Genomic DNA, 25,640 nt, shown 5'->3' with positions numbered 1-25,640 from the left:
ATAATATATTATTATGTATTTGATAATGAATACAACTAGAAGAAAAAGTAATGATAACAATAAACCTTAATCAATTTGTTACAAATATCGTGTGCTGTTTTTACTTTTTTTTTTAATGCATAGGATAGATACATAACCACCAGACATAAATATCGGATAGTGTACGATTTTCAATCTAAACTACTTTGTTGATTTATGATAGAAAATTGATGCCATAATCGTAACCACTTTTTCATATCTGCTTGTTGACATTTTGGATGTATTTAATTTTCGCCCTTTCAGGATTTCGGGATTTAGAATTATTACCCAATTACATGCATTTTTTTCGCTTTTTTTTTAATAATCTATTTGCCGTGAAAATTTGAATAATGCCGAAGGGGGTGCGCCTGCAAAGCGGCAACTGAATGTACGTAAATCGGATTTCATCGTGTTACCGATGGATGCCGCTTGCCCTGCATTCACTAATCGCGGAACGCAGTCTATGCGTAGCGCGCTCTGTTTGCAAGTAATTTGGGATCCTTAAGCTCGTTGCTGATACATTTGCCTACCACATAAATGTTTCATTTTTTTATAATAATTACGGTATCTGAAGTTGAGAAAGAAATCAGATGTATGTACATACAATCCGTAAATAGATAAGTCCACAACAACTGGATACGGTAACTGGCGAGGATAGTTTATAGGTTATGTTTTCGAATGTAGAACGCGTGAAAAGAACCCTGATTTGTGGCCCACCAGAATTGACGGAAACCTTTATGTTTGAGGTACTAAGATCACAGTTATCATTTTATAGATCAACTCATAAAACGACAAGATTAATAGAAATATTCGTAACCCAGGGCGCAGCGCATTGGGCGAAACAAGGAAGCCGCGTTATTTACGTGACTCAGAATCCCATCGAGTCTCTGCCGCCAAAATATCACGATGGCCCTAAACCATGTGTTGATACATTCCAATTAATCAAATTCATGTAAGTTTACATTGAAATATAAACGGCGGATTCGATTGTATATAACGAGCTTGGACGTTTTCAGGTACCTGCCGGATCATAAGAGCTTGATGGAGCTTCTGGTCGAGTTGGACACATTCGCTTCCTTACCGTCAGCGCTGCTTATCGACAAGCTAGATAACTACACCGAGCCTACGACTGCCCAGGGTGACTACGATGTTCTTCTCGCCAAAACGTGTTCCTTCATTATCGACGCGATGAACGCGTGTTCCCGTATTCTTGGGAAGAATGTTCACGTCTGCGCGTCTATCCGACCAGAAGCAGTCGGCAAAGTACATTTCGTCTATTTTGATAACGTCTGGAAATTTTCTATCGACGACAACCCCGCCGACCCGGTTATAACTTTGCAAAAAGCATTTTGCACGAACGGTGACCAGTCGTTCAAATTTCGCAACCTGGACGACCGGACTGTTGTTCTCAAACAAGTTTTAAGACTAGTTGACGATCATTGAAGAGCGGGACTCTAAATTAATAGTAAAGGCGGTTCGGATTAAAGCTACAGATTTTGTTTTCATTTGTTTTTTCACATTACACTTTAGCATTCCACGAAAATGAATCCAGTAATGTGATTACAGTCAATTTAGTGGAATTTTAGTCCACATATCTAATGAATCATTCAACAGTTTCCTCTGAAACTCGCAGAAAAAGTTTCTTTAACGTACCGGCACTTCTGAGTAGGCATAAATATTAAATTGCAAGAAGGTTGCATTGCAATGACCCAATTTTACTGAAAAATTGATGGCCCTGATTCTATTTTGAACGATTGATATGTTTATGAGCGTGTAATATATTTCACTCGAACGCTTCTGAGAAATTTACATCGTTTCATCGGTGAGTTTCTATCTTTCTGTTTATTGCAACTTTTCTCATAACTTTGAATTTTAAGTAATCATTTCGCAGTTGCGGTACGTGGGTAAATTATTACCAAACGCGGTAAATGGAATTGCAAACGCAACAGGAAATTCAGGGATTAAAATGTCGTATTTTTGTAACGAAAAAGAAACGTTGAAGTACAAATGATAAATGCATTATTGGATGGTTTTAAATTGGAGAAATAAATGAATTTCTCACATATTTATCTTCTTATTAACTTATACACCGCACCTAACGAAGTCGGCTGGAGGAAAAAATATTTGTTTCGCTAGAATTACAACGCGATAATCGGATGACACGACGAACAGATATGGAATGGGTAATTCCGCTCGTTATGAAGTCGAGGGTCGCTGACTTATATGTTTGTGTTAGACGCTTAAAAATTAATTTAAGCTTATCTTCGCATCCAGGCACTATTGCCGATTCGCCATTCGGCGATAAAATTATTAATTTGATATGACTTATTTGATACCACGCATATATGTATAGGAACACAATATAACACATACATAATTATTACGTATATACAGTGCTGGCGTGAAGAGAGTCAGAGTTGGGAATAACCAAGCAGGTAGCAACCATGAAAATACATACAAAAAATAAATCGAGAAATTTCTTCGACTACTTCCGCGTTCGCAATCAAGTACGTATGCATATTATTATGCGATATGTATATTACGAGATGGTATTAGAAGGATTCAATTAATGTCCATCATCGCTCCTTGAGGGTGAAACGCATGCGGTACGACCTTCCATCCCTCTCTCCGTTTTCCTTTTCACTCGAGATAGGCCTTTATTGTGGTTGCGCGACGTATAACATAGCCGACGAATGCGTTTCGAGCGGATCAGAGCGGCGCGAGGAACGCGGTAGAGAGTCAAGTGCATCAACGCGGGCTGGATGGATGGCGTCCCATTGTCTGGTTCTCTCGGGTTCTCGCGCGACGGCAGACCTGTTCGGTATAAGTCTCGTCTCCCCTGATTTCACCCTGGTTCTCCTGACTCGCCTGCGAACGAGGGCGATCCCCGAGCTCTAGTGTTCAGGTTGCGCCGACTACCGAAGCCGGCGAAGACCGCGGATGCATAGGTCCATTGCATTTGAAACTCCGACGAGAACGGTTTTGCGATTTGCGAGCTCATTGCACTTTTCACGGGCAGTAAAGTCGAGTGATTCCGAATGTTGGCGGTAATTTAAGGTCTGCAAGACTTGCCTATCTCTTCGGATTAAGGGAGTCGGCTTAGGGAGTCTATACGTTTAATTTCAAGATTGCGTTAGCAGATGGTACGTATTCAAAGCTTGCAGTGGTATGACGTTCATTGTGCAAGAGTTTGAAAGCGGAACGATTTATTTTTCAGCCTAGGGACATCGGGTCCGTTCGAATTGTACGAAAGCTACTCGAACACCGGGTGACTTCCACTGGAGAGTGCAGCAGCGGGAGATCGAGAGAGCGGGGGCCTTAGGGCCCGGCGAGACCCCCGCATACCTGAGCGAACAGGTGTGCCAGAGGCTGGCGGAGCGGCTATAGAAGACTCGAGCCTGTTAACTTTAAGTTTGTTCAGTTTGTCGACGCCCAGATCAGGGACGCAGCTGGGATGGAGATCACCTTCTAGCATCGTTGCACCTGGTCCTCGAGCACATAATGCCTTGCACCAATCGCTCGATCACGCCCCCGACCATAATACACTGAAATCATGCACGACACTAAACGTTGGAATAGTTTTGCGACAAAATTATATAAGTGTACGTAAATTCGATGCACGATCTTGAATCGACATTCATGCGTCTAAATTTAATCTTCACCATAATGTACACGTATGTGTATATACATAGATACATATATTCTGAAAACAAGATATATGTGTATATATTATGTATCTTGTTTCCAGAAAAGAAAAGTTAATAAGAAGTTCTACCGGACTTGAGAGGCTGACTACTATATACTAACATAAGAGGCCCGAAAGAGACCGGCGAAAGCTCGCCCTCCGTTTGATTCTCCTGATCGATTTCGTGCGAATAGTTACATTCCAGAGACCTTGGAACCGTGGCACGCTGGAACCAGTTTCGAAGCAGTTCGTAAATCGTCCAGGATTAGGGACAGACGGATTTTTTTACCGATTCCCCCGGTGCCGCGCGTCCGTTCAAGTAGGTATAATACAAAATCTGCTTCAAGCAAGATAAGTTACATTTGTATCTCTGTATCTTTCGCGGGCCGCATACGTATAACACGTACCGTGTATGTCGTAAATGTGATATGAGTACGTAAATAGAATTTTACAAAACAAGAGGAGGGGAAGTTCCGAGAGCGCGCCGTTTCAAGTGTACGAAAACTACATACAGTTTTTTTTTTTTTTTTTTTTTTCATATACTTTGACAGAATTTTAGACGCTCGATATCTTATTTTCGTTTTTTTGCATTAGGTATACACGTTGAGTACATCAAAATTTTTCAATACAGATGGCATAAGTTGCAATACGAGACATCACTTCTCTCTGGCTTATCGTCTTTTTTTCACAAGCCTTCTACTTGGAACATGCGATATGAACGATCAGTGGTACAAACATATTATACAAATATACTTCAAGTGCAGTGGTAACGGAAAGAAGAAGCAAAAACTATGTTAAAAAAAAAGGAAAAATCACAATAAATTTCTTATTTGATGCAAATACTAAAATCAGTACGAGTCCTCATAATTTTCATTCGCGCGCAACAAGCGCGCGAAGCAACAAAAACGCGGCGATGAATTAACACGGAATCCTGCCAGACTTTGTGCGCACAATCTGGTCCATTGTCCGAGCTGCAATCGTAAATTTTTATCTTCGGAGAGTCCTCGTCTCGGTCCCATTCGCCTCTTCGATCTGTATGGGCGATAGGCAGAAGTATGCGGGATCGCAGGGGAGGATTGCGTCGGTAAGAAGCGAGGCGCAAGGGCCGAAAGAAGACTAACCGCAGTGCAGGAGAAGAGCAAGCCTACAACCGAGCCTGTCTCCGCCGTCTCGACGTACTGCGCTACCAGCAAGTGGCTACCAAGTGGCTGGCAAGTGGCTAGCAAGTGGCTCGCAAGACTCGCCACCACCACCACCGCCACCATCATCATCATCAGAAGCAGCGGCAGCAGCAGCAGCAGTAGAATTGGAGCCAGTTGCTTCCTAGCGGTTGCGCCGACTGGACACGCCGTGCGATCGCCAAACCGTTGCCGATCCATTAGGTCTCGTGCTGCACCAGTCGATTAGCGTGAATTTGCCAAGGTCTCGAGGTGACCCGCACCTCCTTCTGCAGGGGTGCAGAGCCACAGGTCAGAAACGGCGTTAGCCGAAGCCATGCACGATGCCATCTGCGTCGATTTACGGTGCATCGGTTATACCACTTGTGCAGTAGAGAGTTGAATTGTAACACTTGCTCGGAATTACCTGTACTGTTTGTGAATATAGACGGGCTCGGAGGTTCGGACCAAATGAAATTTGAACAATAAGAGGAGCGGGGTAAAATCACTGTGTTCCCATAAGTGAAAGCCCCATTGCAAGTAGAAGGAAGAGGAGGAGAATCGCGGTTATTGTCAACTGGCTGCAGACCCGTCAGCTATCAAGAGATCCAGGATAACACCGGAGGCGGCGGAGCCCGAGGGGAGTGAGGAGGGCGGAAGGAGGCGGGTAACACCCCACCGGGTCACGATGATCCCTCGAAGACGACCATCCGCGTGTGTCCTGCCCTTCTTCAATCTACTTCTTCTCGTCAACGCATCCGTATCTATTCCCACCGCTAAGGTACGGGAGAACACCAGGTGCTGCTGGTATTGCTGCTGCATTCGTTGTTCGTTCTCGTTCCAACTTGAAATTATTCACAATTTTGCATCGCAGCTCTATTAATATCTTTGTTATCGTACTATTTCTTATACCCCTGTAATCTCTTTGCGGACTCGCAGCTCCACTTCGGCGTAATTTTATCGCACACTCTCATTCGTGAATCTGCTGTCATCACTCTTGTATACGCGCGTCAAGGAATCTTCTATACACGAGCGAGTTAACACTACAGGCTGTTAAAATCATTTCAACGGAGTTTCGTACTTCTCAAACGTATACTTAGTGCTTCTTCTGTACAAGTTTTCATCTGCGGCATTTCGAATGCCTGCGCTGATTTATCAAATCGATATATCACTATCGACGATGAAAATTCCGATCATTTTTACAACTGTAGGTGCAACGGTGGAAGATGTATGAATAATATAATAAGTTGTCGTTCGAGAATTCGCGTTTTCGTAATTACTCTGCACCAATACGGTAATCACGCGTAAATGAATTTAAATTTTAAAGGTTCCCGCTAGTGTATAAAAAAAAAATGGATAAAAAAGGAATAACTTAGCGAGCACATCGTATACAATTGAAATGACTCAATTCGTTAAATCATTTTTGTCCCCGCATTAGTCTCGGAATCACAAGTAGAGTGAGGAAACGGAATGATAGCTCGTCCGCAGCGAGCTTGATATGGTTCAATAAAAAGGTATTAAATTCCGTATAATTAATGCCCCCGTCCCATGCATGAGTTATGGGCCAATGGTCTACCGCGATTTGTGCTCGAAGTAATTGCTCGATTCATGTAGGTACAGCTACTAAGCGGGTAATTACGAATCAATTACGGCGTTGCTTCAATCATGATGGGCAGTGATTGATTATCACCGGGAAAGTCGTTCCACTCTATCGAGTTGCAGGAAATGCTTTTATGTACGAGCGGAAATACCGATGATTCCGAAAACCTGACTCATCCCGTTTGATTCGCCGATTTTCTTTGAAACCATCTCGCCTCTCGCTTCGCGTAACTTTCTTGAAGCGAACTCGAACAGAACTGGACATTATATATATACTCATTGAAGAACTTGTTTCCTATAAGTTATAATAATTACCGAAGGGCAGTTTTACCTTTCGTAAAACTATTTGTGTATAAATTATTCATTCATTGGTCATACTTCGCAAGGTGAAGTAAATTGAATGTATACTCACACATGCACTATATATTATATATGTATACAACACATACGCGGGGATTCGATATTCTCGGCAGTCAATAACAATGTTGTTCAGTTTCGCGTTTACGTTGATCGCGGCAGTTTCCTTATTTACCCAAAGTTGACAAGAGGGAATATATTATTTTTTTAACACCGCGGAGAAGGTCATCTCAATGGAATCTTGAGCAAATTTATTCTGTCCTATCTGTAAATCCGGCAGCAAATACACAAACGACAGTAGCTAGAAAGATACTCAAGGCAATGAAACTTCGTAGATAACGAGAGAACGTATAAGCCGTAACTCGTTCGCGCTCTAGAGCGCGCTCCTCGTTTCACATTTGGAAAATATCTTGCTTAATTAATACTTTCTGCACCGTCAGCTCGTGATCCCTTAATCTGATTGAAGTAATGATGTCGATTAAAAAATTACACAACTGTCGTGAAAAACGAGAAAACCAGCTCACGGAATTAATCATATGTGCAATGTGTAATGTTCCAAGGGTGCAGGCGGCATCCGTTGATCGGTTTCGAACACGTGGATGAAAGGCTGCAGGGGCGGATGGGGGGCCTCGTCATCGGCTACTTTCATTTCTGATTTTTCCCCTCAAGTGAGAACTCTCAAATTAGTCAGTTAAAATGCTTGAATACACGTTTCTGTGCCTGCCTTTCAGTCGATGCACTGCATATATTGTGTGCCAACCTACCTGCATGCCTGCGGCGTGCCTGTCTGCCTACCTACCTACCTGCCTGTCTGCCCTCCCGCCTACCTGCCTCCTTTGCTCACCTCCGTGAAACACCCACAAATTTATAATCGATATACCTATAGGGTGTATGCTGGCAAAGAATAAGCGGCTGCTTTTGCACTCCACCCCCTTTACACTACTAGGCCGTTGTCGTGTGTCAATTAGAAGTATAATAACGAAACTCTGTCCCTCCAACTATGCAACTAAAAAAATGCGAAACGCACCACTCGCAATAAGTATATGTATATGACACGATAAAGATTTTTGCAGCCGATGAAAATCAGCATTTGGACCCGCGTGGTGTTTGAGAAATAGTTACGTTGGAAACAATCTCTGCACTTGCAGATACTGACAATGAAACGGCTCGAGGATCTGGTGTAAAAAGGCACACAAATGAGTACGGTAAAAAGTTGTTTGGAAGGTGGTGAGCGTGTGTCGAAGTAGAGCCGGAGGTGCACCTGCGGATCGTCCCGTTTAAAATGTATAATCACGTCCTTGCGGTCTCTGATCGATTTGTTCTGATTGTTTTCCCCGCGGCGTGAGATCAAGTTTTTTCAACTGCCTTCAAGGAAGAGCGAGACGAATAGAGTGCACTGTGACCGAATATCCGAGGATGGAGATTTTTTAAATGCAGGCACGTGCCTGCCCGTGGAGTTTAGCTCGGGTACGGTACGTAAAAGTTGACCCAAGACGGATCCTATCGTACCTTGTACCGTTAGAAAGATCAAATACCTCCGTAATCGGAAATATGTATAAACTTATGGGTGGAGGTCGCGCCCTGCGGACAGGTGAGCTAAACATATAAAACAGTTGTGCGTAGGTATACGTCGTTGTGGAATAATTATAATCTTATAATTGAGGTTGGCAAATGGAAAATTGGATCGATTACAACTAGGAGGTATATAATTTTGTTTTTACGGTATGGGCATTGAAAAGTCCACTTTTTGTGGCAGTTTTCGTTCCGTAAAGTGACGCTTTATACGGCAACGAACAAAGTTGCGGAATAAAGTCTTTATTCCGCAGTTTTGATGCGCAGTTCGAAGTGCGCATCCCAAACTGCCGAATAAAGTAGCTTCGTCGAATAGATCGCGACATAACCTCACTCTTCGTTTTACTTTTCAATGCCCAAACCGTAAAAAATATTGTATGTGGCATGCCCGTAAACCGTTTTTTGGCTCGGATAATTTCAGAACTCGCTTGCGGCTCGCTTCCGGCTCGCCTTCAGCTCGTCCTGAAATCTTTATCCTTGCCAAAAAAGAAACAGGCGGTTTACGGGAATGCCACATAAATAGCTAATACATGGGTAGAGACACTTGCAGAACAGTACATGAATGCCAATTCAAATTTTATTCGTACAGTAAAATTGCAGTTCTAGTTTACTTTAGTATTTTTTTCGCTAAGAAAACAATATATTCCTTATAATTAATCCACCACTTTTTATTCAAGTTCAGTTTATGGATATACGTTTCACGAACTTTTGAAATCCTCTGATTTCACCTCGAATTTCCAATAACGGTTCTGCACAGCTTATTATGGGGTCGGCGCGACTCCTCGTCTAGATCGACCGGGATATATTTGAACTGTGAGAAATGCAGATGCATAGGTATACAAGCACATTATAATCGGCGTAATAATTATACGGACGAGATATATGTATAACTATGTCTACAATATGGGAATATGTATGCATAATGTGGTTACAGCTTATACGCATGTTATCCGTGTACGTATGTATGCATACATCCCATTATTTCACAAATATATGTATATCCTCTATGCCGCTATAATCAGCACGTCATTAGCACACCTTTGCGTTTAGAAACGACGAGTCTTGTATACCCATCATAATATATTACTAGCGTATGAATCGAACGATGGGCCAAATAGACACACAGCCGCGTTACGTAATTTTCTTTTCAAACTCTTTATTTGTCAGTTATACCTTCAAGACACACTGCATAGAGTTTTGCGGGGCTGCCCGAGGCTCCGTTTAACCCAATAATTGGCGCGTATTGCAGCCTCGATCGATTTGAAATATTCCTCGCACTTTGAATCATAGGCAATTCAAGTAACGGACTCCGTTCGTGTATAGTGATTCTGTAACACTACGTAACAGTATCGACAATTGATTGTATAGTATGTATGTACATCGTAAGCTCGCTCGTAAAAGTTGCATCAAGGGACTCTACTCGGTAAAAGATACTCGCGCAAAGTGCGTCGCAACGGTCTTCAAAGTTGCAGTTTACGCTCGAGTCATTATCCCCCTCCTTATTTTACCATCGACTTTCGTCCCTATTATACTACACAGACGGATACCTAGCTACCATGCTCCGAGTATTCGAATTTGCCGCAGTTACAAGCATAGTCTAGGACTATGAGAAAGACTTATTTAACGGGGACCCCAGGGTAAAGAGACTGAAAAATTTGCCCCGAGGAGGTCGGAACGCGTCGCCCGGAGGAAGGACGCGAGGAGCGCGCGATATCGTCGCCGCCTCCAAGATCCAAGAATGCGCCCGTCTAGAGGAACCTGTTTCGGGAGTCGGGACAGCGTATAAAATACACAGACGCGTATCCAATGTTGGTACCGCGTTACGCACGTGTGTGTGTGTGTGTGTGTATTTCGTGTACGGGGCGTGTACGGGATATAATCCACACATAATTTCGACGTTACGTATGTAGGTACGTAGATATTATTACAATACGCACTTGAGCGTACAATACCGACGTTACATACGTAGGAACCTACTTGTGCGTGTTGCGATATATGTAGGTGCCTGTCCTATCCAGTCTCCTGAATAATGCATCTCACGTGGGCCTAATACCGTGACATACAGGACAGTATGTGCTTATACTGTCTACTGTCGTACGTACTTTGCCAGATCGATTCATTTCTCAACAATCGAAATATACGGGTCTCGTATATACGAAGAAAGAGGCATTCTCAGGATTTCTCATCTCGATCGTGGGATATATTGATGGCTTCGTTTATTGTTGAAAAATTTGGACCTCACGACTGCAGCTTACGAAATGATAGACCGCAGTTATTGTACGTATAAATTAATTGCCGAAGTTATACGTCACTCTGGCCCCTGATGTTTCTATCGGCTATTTGACGTTATATATGAATATATACGAAACGACTATACATGTGTGTGGTTATATGCATACATATGCGATGATCTCGAGACGGAAGATGAGCGTGTCTAACTACTTGTACAACACCGTCTGTATAACAAATATCATATACCAATACGTTCAAAACCTCACACAAAGAGGCCACTGTGACTCGGGAGTTGGGCTTGTAATATTATTATTATTGTTGTTCTCATTATTATTATTAATATTCCTATAATTACAATCGTCATTATTATTATATTAATGTATCTCGTCGTCTGGCAGCCGTCGCGTCGTGTTCTCGCGGTAGGCGCCACCAAATCACTTCGCGTTAATACACTATCTTAAGACTACATCTATTCGCGGGCATCTCTAGAAAAACGCTGTCTCGTATATCCCAATACGGTTTTTGTATCGTATATGCATTGAAATATGTGTATACCTAAGCATCCGCGCCGTTCATTTTCACAAATATTTATTAATTTATTAGATAGAGGAGTAATCTGTGAAAGAGAAATAAAAAATTATCGAACCTGAAATGAATCAGAACCATAATTAAAGCGGGGGTTCCTTAAGCCTTAAAGAAACGGAAAACGAAAATACGTTATAGATTGCGTTCCGAAATTAGCTGGCAGCGTTAAAAAACTCCCTAGGACGAAGGCTGAGCTATTCACGAACTCGGCACCACGAAAGAGATAGAAGATTGTTGACAGTATTGGGGGCTAATTTTGGAACGCACCCTTGTACATACAATTAGCTGCTTTTGTCCAATCGCCGATTAGCATACTTATACACATAGGTATATGTGTAACAATTATATGGCGCTACCGTATTGCGAACGACGGTGGCGCCAAGCGATCGCGATCGCAATCAGTTCGCCAGGCGCGTATTTACGGTACGTAAATATAAATAATTTGCATTCGCGCCGCGGACACGCGTAGTTGTCAGGCATTCCGTCCTTACGTGGAGCTCGTCAGACGTGAAGTCTCGAAGACACCCGCGTGTCGTAGATGCGGTAGGTATGCGACTAGACGACCAACCGATCAGATAGACCAATGCAATGTACGGTAAGGCACGCGCGTTATGCTCCATGTTGCACTGTCTTATCTAACCGCATCGCTGTGCCAAGGAGCAGCTATGCCAGGAGAGACACGGAGTGTTAACAAAGAATCTCTTTATCTTGCTGTATAATTGTTAGCTAATTGTACCAACCATTATTTTTATCCCAAGAATAATTTTAATGGATTTTTCACGAGCCTGGCGTGTCCGCTTCATTAGGCTCGCGATTATACCAAAACTCCGTAATATAATGACCTGATAATTCGGGCTCAAGCGTATAGTCACCTCGACGCAAATGCAATGTCAATATGGCCGCCGTTGACACGCTTGCTATTTTATTTCGACGATAGAATCCTTTCCAACACTCGTTAGTTTTTGTGCGCTGTTTCACGCCCAACAACACAACGGCAAGAAGAATGTTGCGTTAATAGTTTTAGTTAGGAATATCCATTACTTTAATATTTCAAATGGTAAGTGCCATGCGTGCATGCGTGGTCGTCTTCATGTACATTTATTACGTGCAACGAAAACTAAAACTACCACTCGCAATCGGATCGATTGCAGGGAATTTATCGTCGAAGTATAATGATCCTCATATTTCTGTCATGAGAAATTGCTTAGAATTCACGGTCTTCTCTCGAGGTGTTTCAACCCAAGCGTACATAACATGATACGCGTCCACCTTTCTCATCCTCGTATAATATATCCTCCCTCTTATCTCTCAATCAGGCGTCCAGGCTCCTGATATTTTTACTCGGCTTGGAACTCGCGGGCTGCAGCAACAGTGTGAAATCAAAGCGTTGAATCTTACATTCGTCGTCCAAGAGATCCGTAATCCAACGACTCCCAGCTATAATTACATATCGAGGATTGTGCAAGGACGTTGACGCGATTGCTCGAGAGTAAAACGCACATCTTGATCCTCTTGATACACGGCTTGAAGACAAATGTGATATTTTAAATGAAAACAGGATTCGATTCCCATCGTCTGCTAGATCTTTAGCCATTTCGCCAGCATAACGGGCGATTCGAAATGCCGAATACCGATGAATTCGAGCTCTTCATTACCGCGAATTAACGATGTTGATATAACAGGAATAGATCGCGAGAAAAGGCGAAATTGTATACGCGTCGTAGTAGTTCGAAAATGTAACGAGACTGCAGAGCTGCAAGCTAAAAGAAGCCCAAGTGAGTTATATCCCAAATTGAGAAAGACCAGAATCGAGATTCCCCCTCGGAAATACACAATATGATTCCATCGTAAATATACATACATACTTGAACCACGTGTTCAAGAACTGTTCTTTTCTTTGAATCGGTCTTCGTGTATACACAATGCAGGAACCCCGTGGCGGAGTCTCGTACAGCATCCCAGTTTAATCCTCGCTCGATAAAAACCGACAAAATGTTTATTTTCTCTCCAGCTTCTCCTAAGAGAAGTTCTCAAAATCATAACGCCGCCCGATAGAGCCAAGCTTCCAGGAAAAACAGCCTTTAAATCTTGATCAATTTGGTTTACGCGATGTTTAGACAATTTCGCCAAGTTTGTTAATCCTAAGTCCCACCGCTCGTTGGAACCTCATTTTTTTAACCATGTACTTGATTAATCGATTAAACATGTATGCCATGCATTCGGGAAGCACCGCGCCTCTTCCCGAACTTCACACTTCATTACGTTATACAGTCTAGCTGTCCCTAGCCACCGTCTCGAAAACGCTCAACGACGATCGGCACTATGTTTCGAAATTAATCACGATACACAATAAACAATTATACAACTACGTGTGAGAATCTCGCTGTTCGCACTTCGTTATTTTATCAGACATTCATTCGCATTATTTATCGCAATGGTTATTAATCTCTTTTTCTATATAACAATGGAGCAGTCCAGTGGTAACAGGATGAAGCCGCATCGTGTAAATTATACGGTATAATGGATGTCCGCTTTCACAGCGAACTCGAATGCTGATTCAATTTGGAATTGTGAATATTTCTGTAACGATTGCTATACCATACTAGCTACGTATATCAGGTGAAATACTTGTTATAATGTTTGTCACATCAACGTGAGGCTGTGTGTCCAGTCATATTAGATACTCTACAAAATCCGTGTAGGTATGTATGAACCATACGCGAAGAGATATCGTTTATTTTCACATAAACCGTGAATCAAATCGGTTTACGCGATATTTATCACGCCCATCTAATAACCACCTGACCACTGGCTGCTGGGGAATATATTTCATATACTTCGACGCGGCGCCGAGGGCATATATAGAGCAATGACTAGACGCGGTCGGGGAACTGACGTGTAATAATGTACGTCTGCATCTGCATTGGAGTTTACAGAGAAATTCTACTCAACAACAACCGTATCTGACGGTTTTTCTCGTGTGATTTACCGCATCTTAAGAACTTTAAGTACTGTCCTGCTCATATTCGTCACTGCACGATTTCGTATACATGACGAACTGTGAGATGCGTGATCCGTTGGCGCCACTAGCTCCACAGGTCCTTAATCTCTGCCTAATTTCTAATTTACTCCCAGCTGAGCCTGGCTCAATTTCGTAACTTTTTTTCTCTTCGGTTTTTTTTGCACCAAAAACGAGTATATCAACCGGCCGGGTATGCCGCAGGTTCACGATCGGTATGCCGGTATGCTTGGCATGCAAAGAGAGACCTTCCAAGTCCCCTCCTCTTCTTCTCTTGTAGGTGTATTATATACACTCGAAAGTTTTTTTTCGCCGCACGGGCATCGTGATTCGGCACTGAAACGCATGTCTATGTGGCTACCGTTACATCTCGATACTTTTGACATCATTGAGATGTGAAGTCCTCGTTTAAGGTTCGATATTAATGCGTTATCGGAATTTATTATTCGCCGTAGGTGTAACACCACGCAGACATGTTTGTAGGTAATAAGGAAAATCGACGAAAAAACACTAGTTTCCGATTTCATTTTACGCCCGCGGTAATTGCCAGCGAAGATTATCCAATGCTATGACCAAAGCATAAATGATATAAAAAGCAACACCGAAGCTTTCATTCTTGCGGTTAGCTGCATTTACTTCGCTGTTGGGATACCGGGAATAGTATATAATATGTACTATACTTATAATATATCACTGGTATACCTGATTATTATAGTATGTAGTACGGTTTGCCCGTTAGCTCGCGTTGAAGATAACCGACCCGCAGGTAATCGAGATCGTTGCATCGTGTACATACATGCACATACGCGTGATACACCGCGTATTGCGTATTTGCACCATCTTTAAATATAACTTTGAACTCGTTAAAAGGACGAACACCTGGACATGCATATAAGGAAGAAGCTGGCAAAGTGATCCCCCTGTCCAGTCGAGTGGCATTTAAAAAAATGTCCGTGACGCTTGAAAAGTATATTTTAAGCCAAGCACAAGAAATTGCGTTTTCGGAGTTCGTCTCACGTTGTTAACCCCTTAAGGGGTTCATTGTGACCACCTCTCCCTCACACCTATGTGATATCAGCGTTATACAAACTTGTAATACTCAGACAAGGTAATTCCTGCGTGATTTCAAGTTTTTCATGTTAGAAAACATTATTTTCCTTCTGTAAGTTGTAACCGTGATTATAACTATCGATTTTCAGTCCTGTATTCGCTTGTACCTACTTATCAGCAGCTAATTGAAAGACCTTTACACAGAGGAGTATTAAATCTACCAATCCTGAAGAAAAAGTACATATTATGTATTACTGAATTGCAGGAGGATTGCAAACGGAGAGTGGCTGAATGCACGATGAGCGAACGAGCCGGTGTCGCAGTCTGCGGTAGTGACGGTGTGACTTATCCAGATCAGTGTAAATTCATTTCGAAGCAGTGCGAGGGAGCATCTCTACTCATTAAACACTCGGGACCCTGCAATCCAGGTTGGTATTCGGTACATCCAATTTCACAGCTCGAATACAAAATTTCTAACACTTTGCCGAAACCGAAACGGTGACCAAACTATTCTTGCCATCGCTTTCTTCGACGTGAGATAGCAATGGATAAACGGCAAGCTCTTGCGTCCATCTTACAGCCGAATCATAATCGCAAGCGTGACTTAAAACGGCGGCCATGTTGATTATTTCATCAGAGACGCAGCCCTGCTTCGCGGCGCGGATTTCGGCGCGGCCCGGGGCTCGGCCACAGTGCCGTCCCGACGGGACTTATGCCCCGGTCCAGTGTCACGAAGAAACCGGCTATTGCTGGTGCGTCACCGCCCAAGGTCGGCCGATTCCAGACACCTCCGTCAAGTACGATCGGCCCCGCTGTCCAAGGGCCGGATCGGCGTCGACCCGCTCGGCGCAGCGTCGACGCTCTCCAGCCGCCTCGAAGACGCACAGGCAGTTCAATAACAGGCATCGGAACACCTGCGACAGGTCGGAGAAACTCAAGTTCAACAACAACCTGATCGACAATTTTAAAATCGAGTACAGGAGAACGAACATTTCGGCGGACGGTGAGTTCAATCGCCAGCAATATTAAGATGCGCCTACAAAGAAGTGCACAGAAGACATAATTAATCCACTTATGTTGGACTTATAGGTGACAAAAACGTGGAGCGAGTATTGTCCTGGAAGTTTATGACGCTCGATAAGAACGCCGACGGTTTCTTAGACCGAGACGAGTATCGGGAACTGCGACGGCTCGCGAGGAAGGCGGTTCGCCCGAGAAAATGCGCCAGGACCTTTGCAAGGACTTGCGATTTGAACCGGGACGTGAAGCTCTCTCGGCAGGAATGGAGCGCCTGCTTGGCTCTCGACTTTACAAGTAAGTTTGACGCATGCTCTCCTGTTCATCTTTTCCAAATTGTCTGTAGTTTATATTTTTATATTCAACGATTATCATATAGTAGTGGTAATGGTACCAATGCAATCTTCTCCTTGCGCTTTACACTTTTAAATATAATTAATAATTCCTCAGCTTTGACTCACTAATGTATATATATACGCTTGGATAATGTGCTTTATTAATTCGTCCATCGCTTGCGGTTTTGTTTATTTCGTTTTTTCTTTTTGCCAAATAAATTTCCCCGATGATGATTAGCACGTAAAATTTAAGATTGATCACGCTGTTCTTACTTCCACGTCACTGAGATCGTCCGTTAACGTAGATTTTCAACAATACGCCGGGTCGTCACGTTCGTGAACATATAAATTATTCCTATATTTATCACGAATTATAGTATGATGAGCCTGCATTGCAGCGACGACGGAGTGCTCGTACAGGATGTCGTCTTGGCACGGTTTAAGTTGGCGTTCGTGAATCTTGCCGGAAGTTTGCCCACACGGCGCGGTTCGGACGGAGTATGACGAAGTATTTGAACCAATTGACCTCGCCTGTATCACGTCCATGTGACACTGACAGTCGTGCTCGTTGCACATTCAGCTCTTCGAGCGGGGATGGCGGGAGCACAACATTGAAACCGCAGTAACCTCACCGCGATCCTTCGCTCTAAACTTCTTTGTCGCGCACCTACGCTGGTAATAAAACACTATTTGCGGACGCTAATGTCACGCCCTTATGAAATCACCGTTAAATTACCACGTACATACCATTTTCTTCATTACATATATTCACTCCCATTTGCTTTTGACGGGAAAAAAATCATTCGATGAAAATTTCACCATTTTCTGCGATCATCTTCTGATATGATTGGTTCTATCATCAATTTCTATTTCATATACTCCGGATGCAGTATGTTCAATTATAATCGTTATATTTGACGTGTCTTCAAATCTTAATTTAATATATGAAATGACGACGAAATATCGGACTGAACGATATTCGCTATAATATAGGTCTCTTGTTTAAGTCGTGTCTCTCTTTCTCTCTCTCTCTCTCTCTCTCTCTCTCTCTCTCTCTCTCTCGAGGCAGTCTTGAATCATCTAACCGACCAGACGAATCACTGCGTGTGTTATCTCCTTCGAAGAGTGCATCGTTTTCGGTTCATCAACTGCAGACCATGAAAGCGAAACTGATCAAGTTATTGAAAATTGAATCAGCTGTGAAGATAACATTAATTTCTGAAATGTCGAATCGACCGATTGAATTGAAAGATTCGACGAAAGCCTGATGCCATTGCCTTTTCTTTCCTTCGATTTCCTCGTCCTGCTGCAGCTCGTGCTTTACTTTGGGTCTTACATCTATTAACTTTTCGTGCAATAGGTACGTATAACTTTACACCGCCGATATTTAGCAAGCGTTGAGTTGACAGTTTCATGCTTGGACGTGCACGTAATGCCAGCTTTAGTATAGTATAATCTTACTCAATGCAGTCACACCTACTACTATACGTATGTATGCACTTGTAAAGTATATGTATACATATACTTTATGTACCTGTAGTGTATACAGATCTAACTTTTACGTTTTTACTCACAATTATAGTACTTTAGTGCTGTCTGCAGTATATACCACATCTGATGTGTAGATACGGTAGTTTCGTCGTACGGGGGAGACTTCTCTCGGAAAATTAAACTATGAGTAAAATACCTCAGAGCTAAATTACCATGTATGGAAAATTGGCTAAAAATCCGATACGCTTTTGTTGGCGATCTGGACGTACCCTGTTATATGTATATTCAAACTTTATGACCCATTAACGCGCCTATTGATAGCTTGAATGCCCTCTAAACCCGATCATAGAAGTTGAAATGATTCGACTACGTCTGCGTCGAGCATGCATATAGTAGCCTAGATACAGATGTATAGATGATTGTTGTTGCTGTTGTTTTTGTTGTTGTTGTCGTCGTTGTTGCTGCTGCTGCTGCTGCTGTCGATAATGTATTTGATTTTGAGTACTATAATACGCTGTAATAACTATATCCCTATTTAAAATGCTGCTGATTATTGCAATATGTGAATGACATACACAATTATATAGGTAAGCCAGTCGGCTGAGTGACATCATTATTATCATTTAGTACGTTTGTTCTTGTCGCTGAACCCAGGCGCAGATGAGCGCGCCGAGGTCCCTGAGGCCCAGAGGACTCGCGCTACTGATCAAGGTAAATTCTCAATTCCCTGTAACAATATTGACGTTGTTATCCCCTTTAATGCCAATCTCCAAACCCAAGTAGTAAGCCTGAAAACTGACGCAGCGCAGTGTGTACCTACCTTACATGTATAAGCCAGAGAGTTCTAGATACCAAACGCATATGAGTCATATACCGACGAATTTTCAACGAGAAATAATAAACCGTAAGTTTTTCTAACAGCGAAACGATCCGTGCGCCTCAGACAGGCAGCCGGAGTCACACCTCGACTCTAGGTTGGGCACCGTTTCTCGCCGCCCCATTATCACGATGAATAACTGAATTTGATCACAATCATACTCTTAGTTGTCTCATTGTTACCTTAGTTCCTTGTCAGAATTTAATTTTTCATCCTTCCAGTTGTAGACGCTTAGATTGGCCGTGGCGGGATGCGGTGCTCAACCTAAACATGAGCTGTACCTTCGGTTGCCTGCCTCAGGCGCACGGATCGTTTCGCTGTTACAAAGACTCACGGTGCATTTAATATTATATCTATCGTGTGCTTTGCTGCAGCTTCATGTGCGAATTAATGCAAAGCATTTAAGTTAAATAATCATTTTCAAAATCATCATTTGCAACTGCGCATCACTCTGCCGTGTTACACCTTGAACCTTTGATAGTTAAGGGGTGGATACTACATGCAGTCATGAGTCAGAGTTCATGTACAAGTTGTCATATGCACCCCATTATAAGTTTCTCATTACACATCCAAGCCCCTAGATTATTGTTAGGGTAAATATTGTTTCCACGAGTAATTTATAATACCTACCGTTATGAAACAAAATTTCCGCACTACCCCCGTCCCGAGCTTCATAATGATCAACGCGTCACCACCCGTAGGTATTAGGCACATTTCGCCTGTTGTATAATTGTAAGAAAATTTTTCATACGCATATACAAACGGTATCTGGTAATTGTTCACATAGGTATACATATACTAAAATTTATTAAACTCTGTTTTCTTCACGAGTTATCCGTATACATATAACGTAATACTCATAATGCTTGAATACCATAATTTATTGCATGTACGCTTCATCACGATACGTTATATCTGCACACACGTATGAACGTATTTGTGTAGATACCTATGAAATTTCATTGGGTGGTGACGGCTTGACGTGTGTACACTGTAACACTAAATTGCACCAAATCCCATACTGAACTAACTACAGATATGTATGTATGTATGTACACAATGATCGTTTGAGACGCATTAAACTCGAATGACTATACTATCAATTGTATTTATCGTAAATTTTATTTACACTGTACAGTGTATCTCATGCATAAAGTATGTTTATCTTTGCAAAAAATTTACTGCCGAGCTAGTCCGGCAGCAGTATAATACGCTGCCAGATTTAATACTTCGGTTTGATTTTCGTGTAAGAAATCACTAATCCAGAGCATTTCGTGTTCGTCAGCTTTAATGGGCAATCCAGGAACCAATCGACCCATATTTACTGACGAAACTGTCGATCCGACAGACGAAACGGAAGGTAAGATAATGTAAAAAATTAACGAATTAATATTTTTCTAGCATATGCAGCATATCTTTTAAGTGATTTTATACTTCTTGATTGGCAGTGAACGATTGCATCTCCGATAGAAATTCAGTACTGGAAGATCAGAAGCAGATCGCAGAATCAAAGTTCTACGTCCCGCAGTGTACGCCCGACGGACGATACAGTAAAGTGCAATGTTACTCTGGTTACTGCTGGTGCGTATATCAAGACACGGGTAAACCGATTCCTGGCACGTCCGTTAAAGATGCAAGTCCGAACTGCAATCCGGTGCCGGAACCGAACAGGCCAATGAAAGGTAGTCAATATGTCACCCTGATTTATTCATCACCCAACATGTCGAACTATTCTTCATTCTATTTTCGGATCTAATGTAACAACATGAATCAGCCTAACAGATGGGACAAAGTTTTTGCTGACTACTTTTCCTGGCGCCATATTGTCTCAATTCGAAAATCTTAGAACCTATATCACATTGTGTGTTAAAACTACAGGATGTCCTGAAGTGAAGAAGCAAGCATTTCTCCGAGATCTGATGGACTTGATGCAGAAGAAAATGAAAGCTTCGAGCACCGAGTCAGACGAGACGACTCTGAAGTGGCAGACGTCGAACGAAGAGCGTGTTGCGACTTGGCACTTCGTTATGCTGGACAGAAACAAGAATAAGGTGAGTTGGGTGTAATTAAAGACGTGTGCTTGTCTACGATTGAAGACTCTTTAAACTTGTAGGTACTGGAGAGAAAAGAGTGGAAAAGCTTCCGTACAATGGTCGCGAACAACAAGCAATTACGAAGATGTGGCAAGAAGCTACCAAGGTATTGCGACGTGAATAACGACAGGAAAATCAGCATGACGGAGTGGTTGAACTGTCTTAACGCCCTACGAGTTATGCCAGGTACTGGGATCTAGTACAGTTTTAATTACAGCTTAGATTCGGCTCGTAACTTGGATTCTATGTATAATGAATAAACAATTCGTACTTCATTTTAGCAGACAGTCCGGCGAATACGCATACGGAAAGACCGATGAGAAAGGGTCCGAATCCGCTCGACAAGATCTTGATCGCCGATTAGAGGAAAGAGCTTGTGTTACTGAATGTTAAACACCTCGTCACGCGTCGCTTTATAGAAATCTCCAGTTTCGATTTTGATTTTCGTTTTTTGTTTTTTTTCCTTTCTTTTTAATGCCATGTTTTTTGTTTGTGTGGGTGCATATCATAATATATATGATTGTAAGGTATGCGGGATTAATAATCCGTACACCGATAAATATTGTGCACTCCACGATTGAAATTATTTTTATTTTTATATTATATATATATATGAAGATCTATACGCATATACATATATCCAGTGATGCATAATGAGTTTAGCTTATAATACGTGTATTAAACGTACAGGTATATACATATGTGTGTATGGTTTATTCTCATACTTATACATTATATTATATATTGTAATATTTATCAATAGCTGAAACGAGATGGAGATTTTTTTTTGTAATTTTTTTTATCTTCATTTTCATCGATTTTTCTTCTTCAAATTTTGACCAAGCATGAAGCCTGTAGAATATAATAGTAATACGGTATAAAAGTATTAAAGAGTATAAAGAGAGAAAAAGAGAGAGAGAGTTAGCTAAAATGTAAATATGTAGGATTTATACATACCCATATTTGCAACTACATTTATAAGTATGGTGCAACACAAGACGACCTATAACTGCTAGTTATGTTTAATATGTAACAGGGACAATGGAATATTACATGCAGATTGGAACGACCGTTACATTATTATGTATCGAGTTCGGTCATCTGAGTAAACAATCGATCAATTAATCACAGCGCGATTAGAGCGAGGTTGTTCTTTTAACGACCTGACGTAGTTCCTTGCATAGTGCCAATCACGAGAATATAGTTATAGCCAATCTGTATACTAACACAAAGACACATACATTGGCGCGAAATAGATCGCACAGAAAGTGATATCTTAAATCTATATAATCTGGCATACAATTACGTACCGCTAAATTCTATTCGGCAAATAAGGGTACATGATTCCGAGATAGTCGGATTTAATTGATCGAATCGTTTTTCTCGTATCTTTTGATCTATATCTAAACGATCAACCAATTACCTCCCAGCTTCACACAGCTTAGCTATGTCCATTGGTTGGATCTAATACTCGTATTTTGACTTTTTCAATTGCATTACCCTTGCATTGCATTTCAAAAACTGTAATACTAGACGAGTCATTCAATATCTCCAATAACATGTGTATTTTTAGTAATATATATTCTTATAATGTATAAAATAGCTGTTTGAGACCAGAGCCGGTTTCTTTTTTTTTTTTTTTTCGTTTACTGTTGTATCATTTTAATTGTAATTTTTCCTCAGTCCGACAATGCCTGATTTTATAATAGTTAAGTAGATACTATTCGATATATTCCAATGTTTGATATTATACATAAATCTAGCCACCGACACCTCTTACCGCAGAATATAGATGAAAACTGCGCAGAATCGCTTTCTGTTCGATTATATTTATAAGGAGTGCAATAAACAATAAATTTACGTACGTTGTCGTGTACACTTGTTCTAAAGTAAACAGAAATCGTATCTCCGAACAATCTAATAATGATAACCAACATCATCTTATCAAAAAATATATTTTATGAATTTGCCCGGAACGGACAATTCAAACAAAACCGCACCACTCAAAAAGATTTTGCATCAGGTAATTATCCTTCGTGTGGGAACTGCATACAGTGAGTAGTAGCAGCAAGTTTATTCGAAAATCGGGAACGAGTCGAAAAATATAGGTGGAGGACAGAGGAAATTGAATGAGCATGATTGAATTGATATAGAAAATGTATATTTACGCATATTATTACACGTGTTGACTTAAAAAAAATTACTTATAACAGTCTAATTTATATGAACTGGGCCAGAAAAATCACTACTGGTCCGACACTCTCGAAATTCAATCGCTCGTTTCAGTCATACAGCAACGCTTCTTGAAAGCGTTAGCTAAATTCTATCTATCTATACATAGGTATAATGTATCTGTGTAACAGCGTCTGTTGGGCCTATGTACATTCTAGAATACGCGGTCCTGATAACCACTGTCCGCCATACTCGAACTTGGCTTGGCAGGACCTCCAGGTACTGGGTGATGCGGATGACGCATGTGACCCGGTCGTCGCGGTGGTGCTAAATACTCGAACATACTCTGAGTGTGCTGAGCCAACATTTTGCTGAGATCACAGGGCATCGGGTCGGTCCAGAAAAAATCGTGATTCAGTGCCGAATCAGAGTCGTACCTTTTGCTGGGATCGAGAATTAATAGCTTGTCTAAAAGGTCGCAAGCAAAGGGGTCCTTGACATACGGCTTTAGTCTTTCCTTCACCTGGTGTACAAGAATTTTTCATTTATCGATTCAAGTGGAATTCTGCTAACAATGAAAATCAATTAATAAATTCATGTTTCAATTCTTTTGGAAAATTCGTATACCTTTCTTTTTTGTCCTTTGGGTAATTCCATCTTGTTAAATAACTCTAAATTTTCAACTCCGGGCCATACTTCGGTCGTCACAGACCCACATAGTTGAGAAATAAGCGTGAGCTGTTGCTGTTCAGTGTTTCCTTGCATAATTGGTGACCTGGATTTCGTAAGAGTTTGACAGTATGAATGTGTTTCCATTAAAAATAAACTGAAAGGAAACACAGCGAAAAAATTATTTCAAATCCTAAATAATTTACCTAGTCCACATTTCCGCCATAATACAACCTGCCCCCCATAGATCTACCGGCGGACCATAATTTCTGTCTCCCAGTAATAGCTCTGGTGGTCTGTACCAGAGGGTTACAACACGGTTTGTGTAACGATTTACTTGACCGTTTTTGTTGGCACTAAAGGCACGCGCCAGTCCAAAATCTGCGAGTTTCAATATACCGTTTTTTGTTATAAGAACATTGGCAGCCTTCATATCTCTGTGTAAGATCTGTGAACGTAGAAAATGTAATTAAGAGTTTTGGCAGATATAAATGGTTTTCAGAGAAACATTGGACGAACCTAACTCACCTTGTTACTATGAATGTAGTACAGACCATTGAGTAGTTGTTGCATGACTTTCTTTATTTCACCCAAGCTAAACTTGACGTTTACATTGGATAACAGACCTGCTAGATCGTGCTCGCAGAAATCGAACACCAGGTAGAATGTCGATCGATAACGGTTGTATTGAGCCGCTGTAACAACAGGAGATCATAACGAGGCGCTGAGTATTCTGTGGTTTTCTCACAACCAATGCAACTCGATTCTGATGAGCATACCTCGAGTTCTGCATATTTCAATTAAATTAACCACATTTTCATGCTTCAGTAACTGCAGTATCCTTATTTCTCTCAGTGCTGTGATGGGAAACTGCAATGATAACATATTAGGTAAATAGTTTTGAGATTGCATTGGAATATTGCTTATGACTAACACTCGCAGTGATGGGAAACTACAATGATACCATTTTGGGTGAATGGTTTTGAGGTTAAAATGGAATATTGCTGATGACTAACACTCGCAGTGCAATAACCGTGGTAAAGGGTATTGAGTCCTGGGTTTGGGAACCCAATATAAATTGGAAATTATTCATATTGTTCACGGGTGGAATGATGAGTAAAAAAGCAAATGTATGTATAACAGAACGAAGTCAAGGCTACTAGATAAATAATGTGGCCTGACGGAAAATTCTAATAGTTACCCCTTCTTTCTCGTTGTCCATGAGAACTTTCTTCATTGCAACGAATTTTTTATTACAGTTCTTTTCCCTCGCTTTGAACACTTCTCTGTAAAAAAATAAATGAAGATTCAATCAAACATAACCTTGAAGTGAAAGTTATTAATACATGTATTGATCACGTACCCGAAAGTACCCTGGCCGATTTTAGCAACTTTTTCATACTTCGATGATTCGTCGCAGTGCGGAAAGTCGAATTCTTCAATGTACTTCTCCTTTTCCTTTGTATTCATAGCGCGATCAAGTATTTCACTTACTTTAATTAATCAGGTCACTGCGCTATGACAAACTATTGAAAGCAAAACCGCACAGCTATTAGAACGACCACTGATGGAACGACCTGCGTATCGATTATCGATACTCGCAGAAATACGTCGACTATCGTGTTTCGCGCATAGAATACATAGATTCATAGAGATAGACTGCGCGGTGTTGCAGCAAGCTGAAGCCGTAATGAGCGAACCCAAAAAGGATT

The 25,640-nt window shown here is 41.5% G+C and overlaps 3 protein-coding genes across 7 annotated transcripts; 2 read left to right on the top strand and 1 right to left on the bottom strand.

Annotated features, from left to right (window-relative positions):
• The first annotated feature begins 537 nt into the window (after positions 1-537).
• LOC124404627 lies at positions 538-1,680 on the top strand. Its single transcript, XM_046878956.1, has 3 exons — positions 538-764; positions 840-970; positions 1,035-1,680. Exons 1-3 carry the CDS (start codon positions 687-689, stop codon positions 1,459-1,461), a joined length of 636 nt encoding a protein of 211 aa, XP_046734912.1. The 5' UTR covers positions 538-686; the 3' UTR covers positions 1,462-1,680.
• A 3,333-nt stretch (positions 1,681-5,013) lies between these two features.
• Positions 5,014-21,991, top strand: LOC124404069 (SPARC-related modular calcium-binding protein 2). 4 transcript variants are annotated; one of them, XM_046877895.1, is made up of 10 exons: positions 5,014-5,641; positions 15,540-15,702; positions 15,912-16,277; positions 16,364-16,588; positions 18,745-18,828; positions 20,280-20,354; positions 20,443-20,676; positions 20,873-21,045; positions 21,108-21,273; positions 21,372-21,991. In XM_046877895.1, exons 1-10 carry the CDS (start codon positions 5,549-5,551, stop codon positions 21,449-21,451), a joined length of 1,659 nt encoding a protein of 552 aa, XP_046733851.1. In that variant the 5' UTR covers positions 5,014-5,548; the 3' UTR covers positions 21,452-21,991. The 4 variants fall into 4 exon arrangements, with proteins under 4 accessions (XP_046733851.1, XP_046733852.1, XP_046733850.1 ...); XM_046877896.1 differs by having other exon boundaries at positions 5,015-5,641; positions 18,772-18,828; positions 21,369-21,991; XM_046877894.1 differs by having other exon boundaries at positions 5,015-5,641; positions 21,369-21,991.
• Positions 9,377-25,439, bottom strand: LOC124404070 (cyclin-dependent kinase 9). Of its 2 annotated transcripts, XR_006928978.1 has the most exons (8): positions 25,292-25,439; positions 25,130-25,214; positions 24,708-24,798; positions 24,457-24,623; positions 24,135-24,376; positions 23,887-24,034; positions 23,299-23,782; positions 9,377-9,390 (listed from the first exon to the last, which is right to left on the bottom strand). XR_006928978.1 is itself a non-coding variant. In XM_046877898.1 (7 exons), the coding sequence occupies exons 1-7, from the start codon at positions 25,396-25,398 to the stop codon at positions 23,474-23,476; spliced, it is 1,149 nt and encodes a 382-aa protein (XP_046733854.1). In that variant the 5' UTR covers positions 25,399-25,439; the 3' UTR covers positions 23,251-23,473. The 2 variants fall into 2 exon arrangements, 1 of the variants encoding a protein (XP_046733854.1); XM_046877898.1 differs by lacking the exon at positions 9,377-9,390 and having other exon boundaries at positions 23,251-23,782.
• Between the last annotated feature and the right edge of the window lie 201 nt (positions 25,440-25,640).

Source organism: Diprion similis, chromosome 3 (genome assembly GCF_021155765.1).
Source record: "Diprion similis isolate iyDipSimi1 chromosome 3, iyDipSimi1.1, whole genome shotgun sequence".
NCBI classification, from domain to species: domain Eukaryota; kingdom Metazoa; phylum Arthropoda; class Insecta; order Hymenoptera; family Diprionidae; genus Diprion; species Diprion similis.
This window is presented reverse-complemented; position numbering and strand designations above follow the sequence as displayed.

What these genes read in the sequence shown, in the direction of transcription:
- LOC124404627 (XM_046878956.1), top strand. Translation starts at nt 687, where the DNA reads ATGTTTTCGAATGTAGAACGCGTGAAAAGAACCCTGATTTGTGGCCCA. An exon ending in CGGAAACCTTTATGTTTGAG is followed by an intron (nt 765 to 839) that starts GTACTAAGATCA and finishes TTCGTAACCCAG; the next exon opens with GGCGCAGCGCATTGGGCGAA. An exon ending in TTCCAATTAATCAAATTCAT is followed by an intron (nt 971 to 1,034) that starts GTAAGTTTACAT and finishes GGACGTTTTCAG; the next exon opens with GTACCTGCCGGATCATAAGA.
- LOC124404069 (XM_046877894.1), top strand. Translation starts at nt 5,549, where the DNA reads ATGATCCCTCGAAGACGACCATCCGCGTGTGTCCTGCCCTTCTTCAAT. An exon ending in TGGACAGAAACAAGAATAAG is followed by an intron (nt 21,046 to 21,107) that starts GTGAGTTGGGTG and finishes TTAAACTTGTAG; the next exon opens with GTACTGGAGAGAAAAGAGTG. An exon ending in CGCCCTACGAGTTATGCCAG is followed by an intron (nt 21,274 to 21,368) that starts GTACTGGGATCT and finishes ACTTCATTTTAG; the next exon opens with CAGACAGTCCGGCGAATACG.
- LOC124404070 (XM_046877898.1), bottom strand. Translation starts at nt 25,398, where the DNA reads ATGAATACAAAGGAAAAGGAGAAGTACATTGAAGAATTCGACTTTCCG. An exon ending in ATGGCGGAAATGTGGACTAG is followed by an intron (nt 24,035 to 24,134) that starts GTAAATTATTTA and finishes TACGAAATCCAG; the next exon opens with GTCACCAATTATGCAAGGAA. An exon ending in CCAAAGGACAAAAAAGAAAG is followed by an intron (nt 23,783 to 23,886) that starts GTATACGAATTT and finishes CTTGTACACCAG; the next exon opens with GTGAAGGAAAGACTAAAGCC.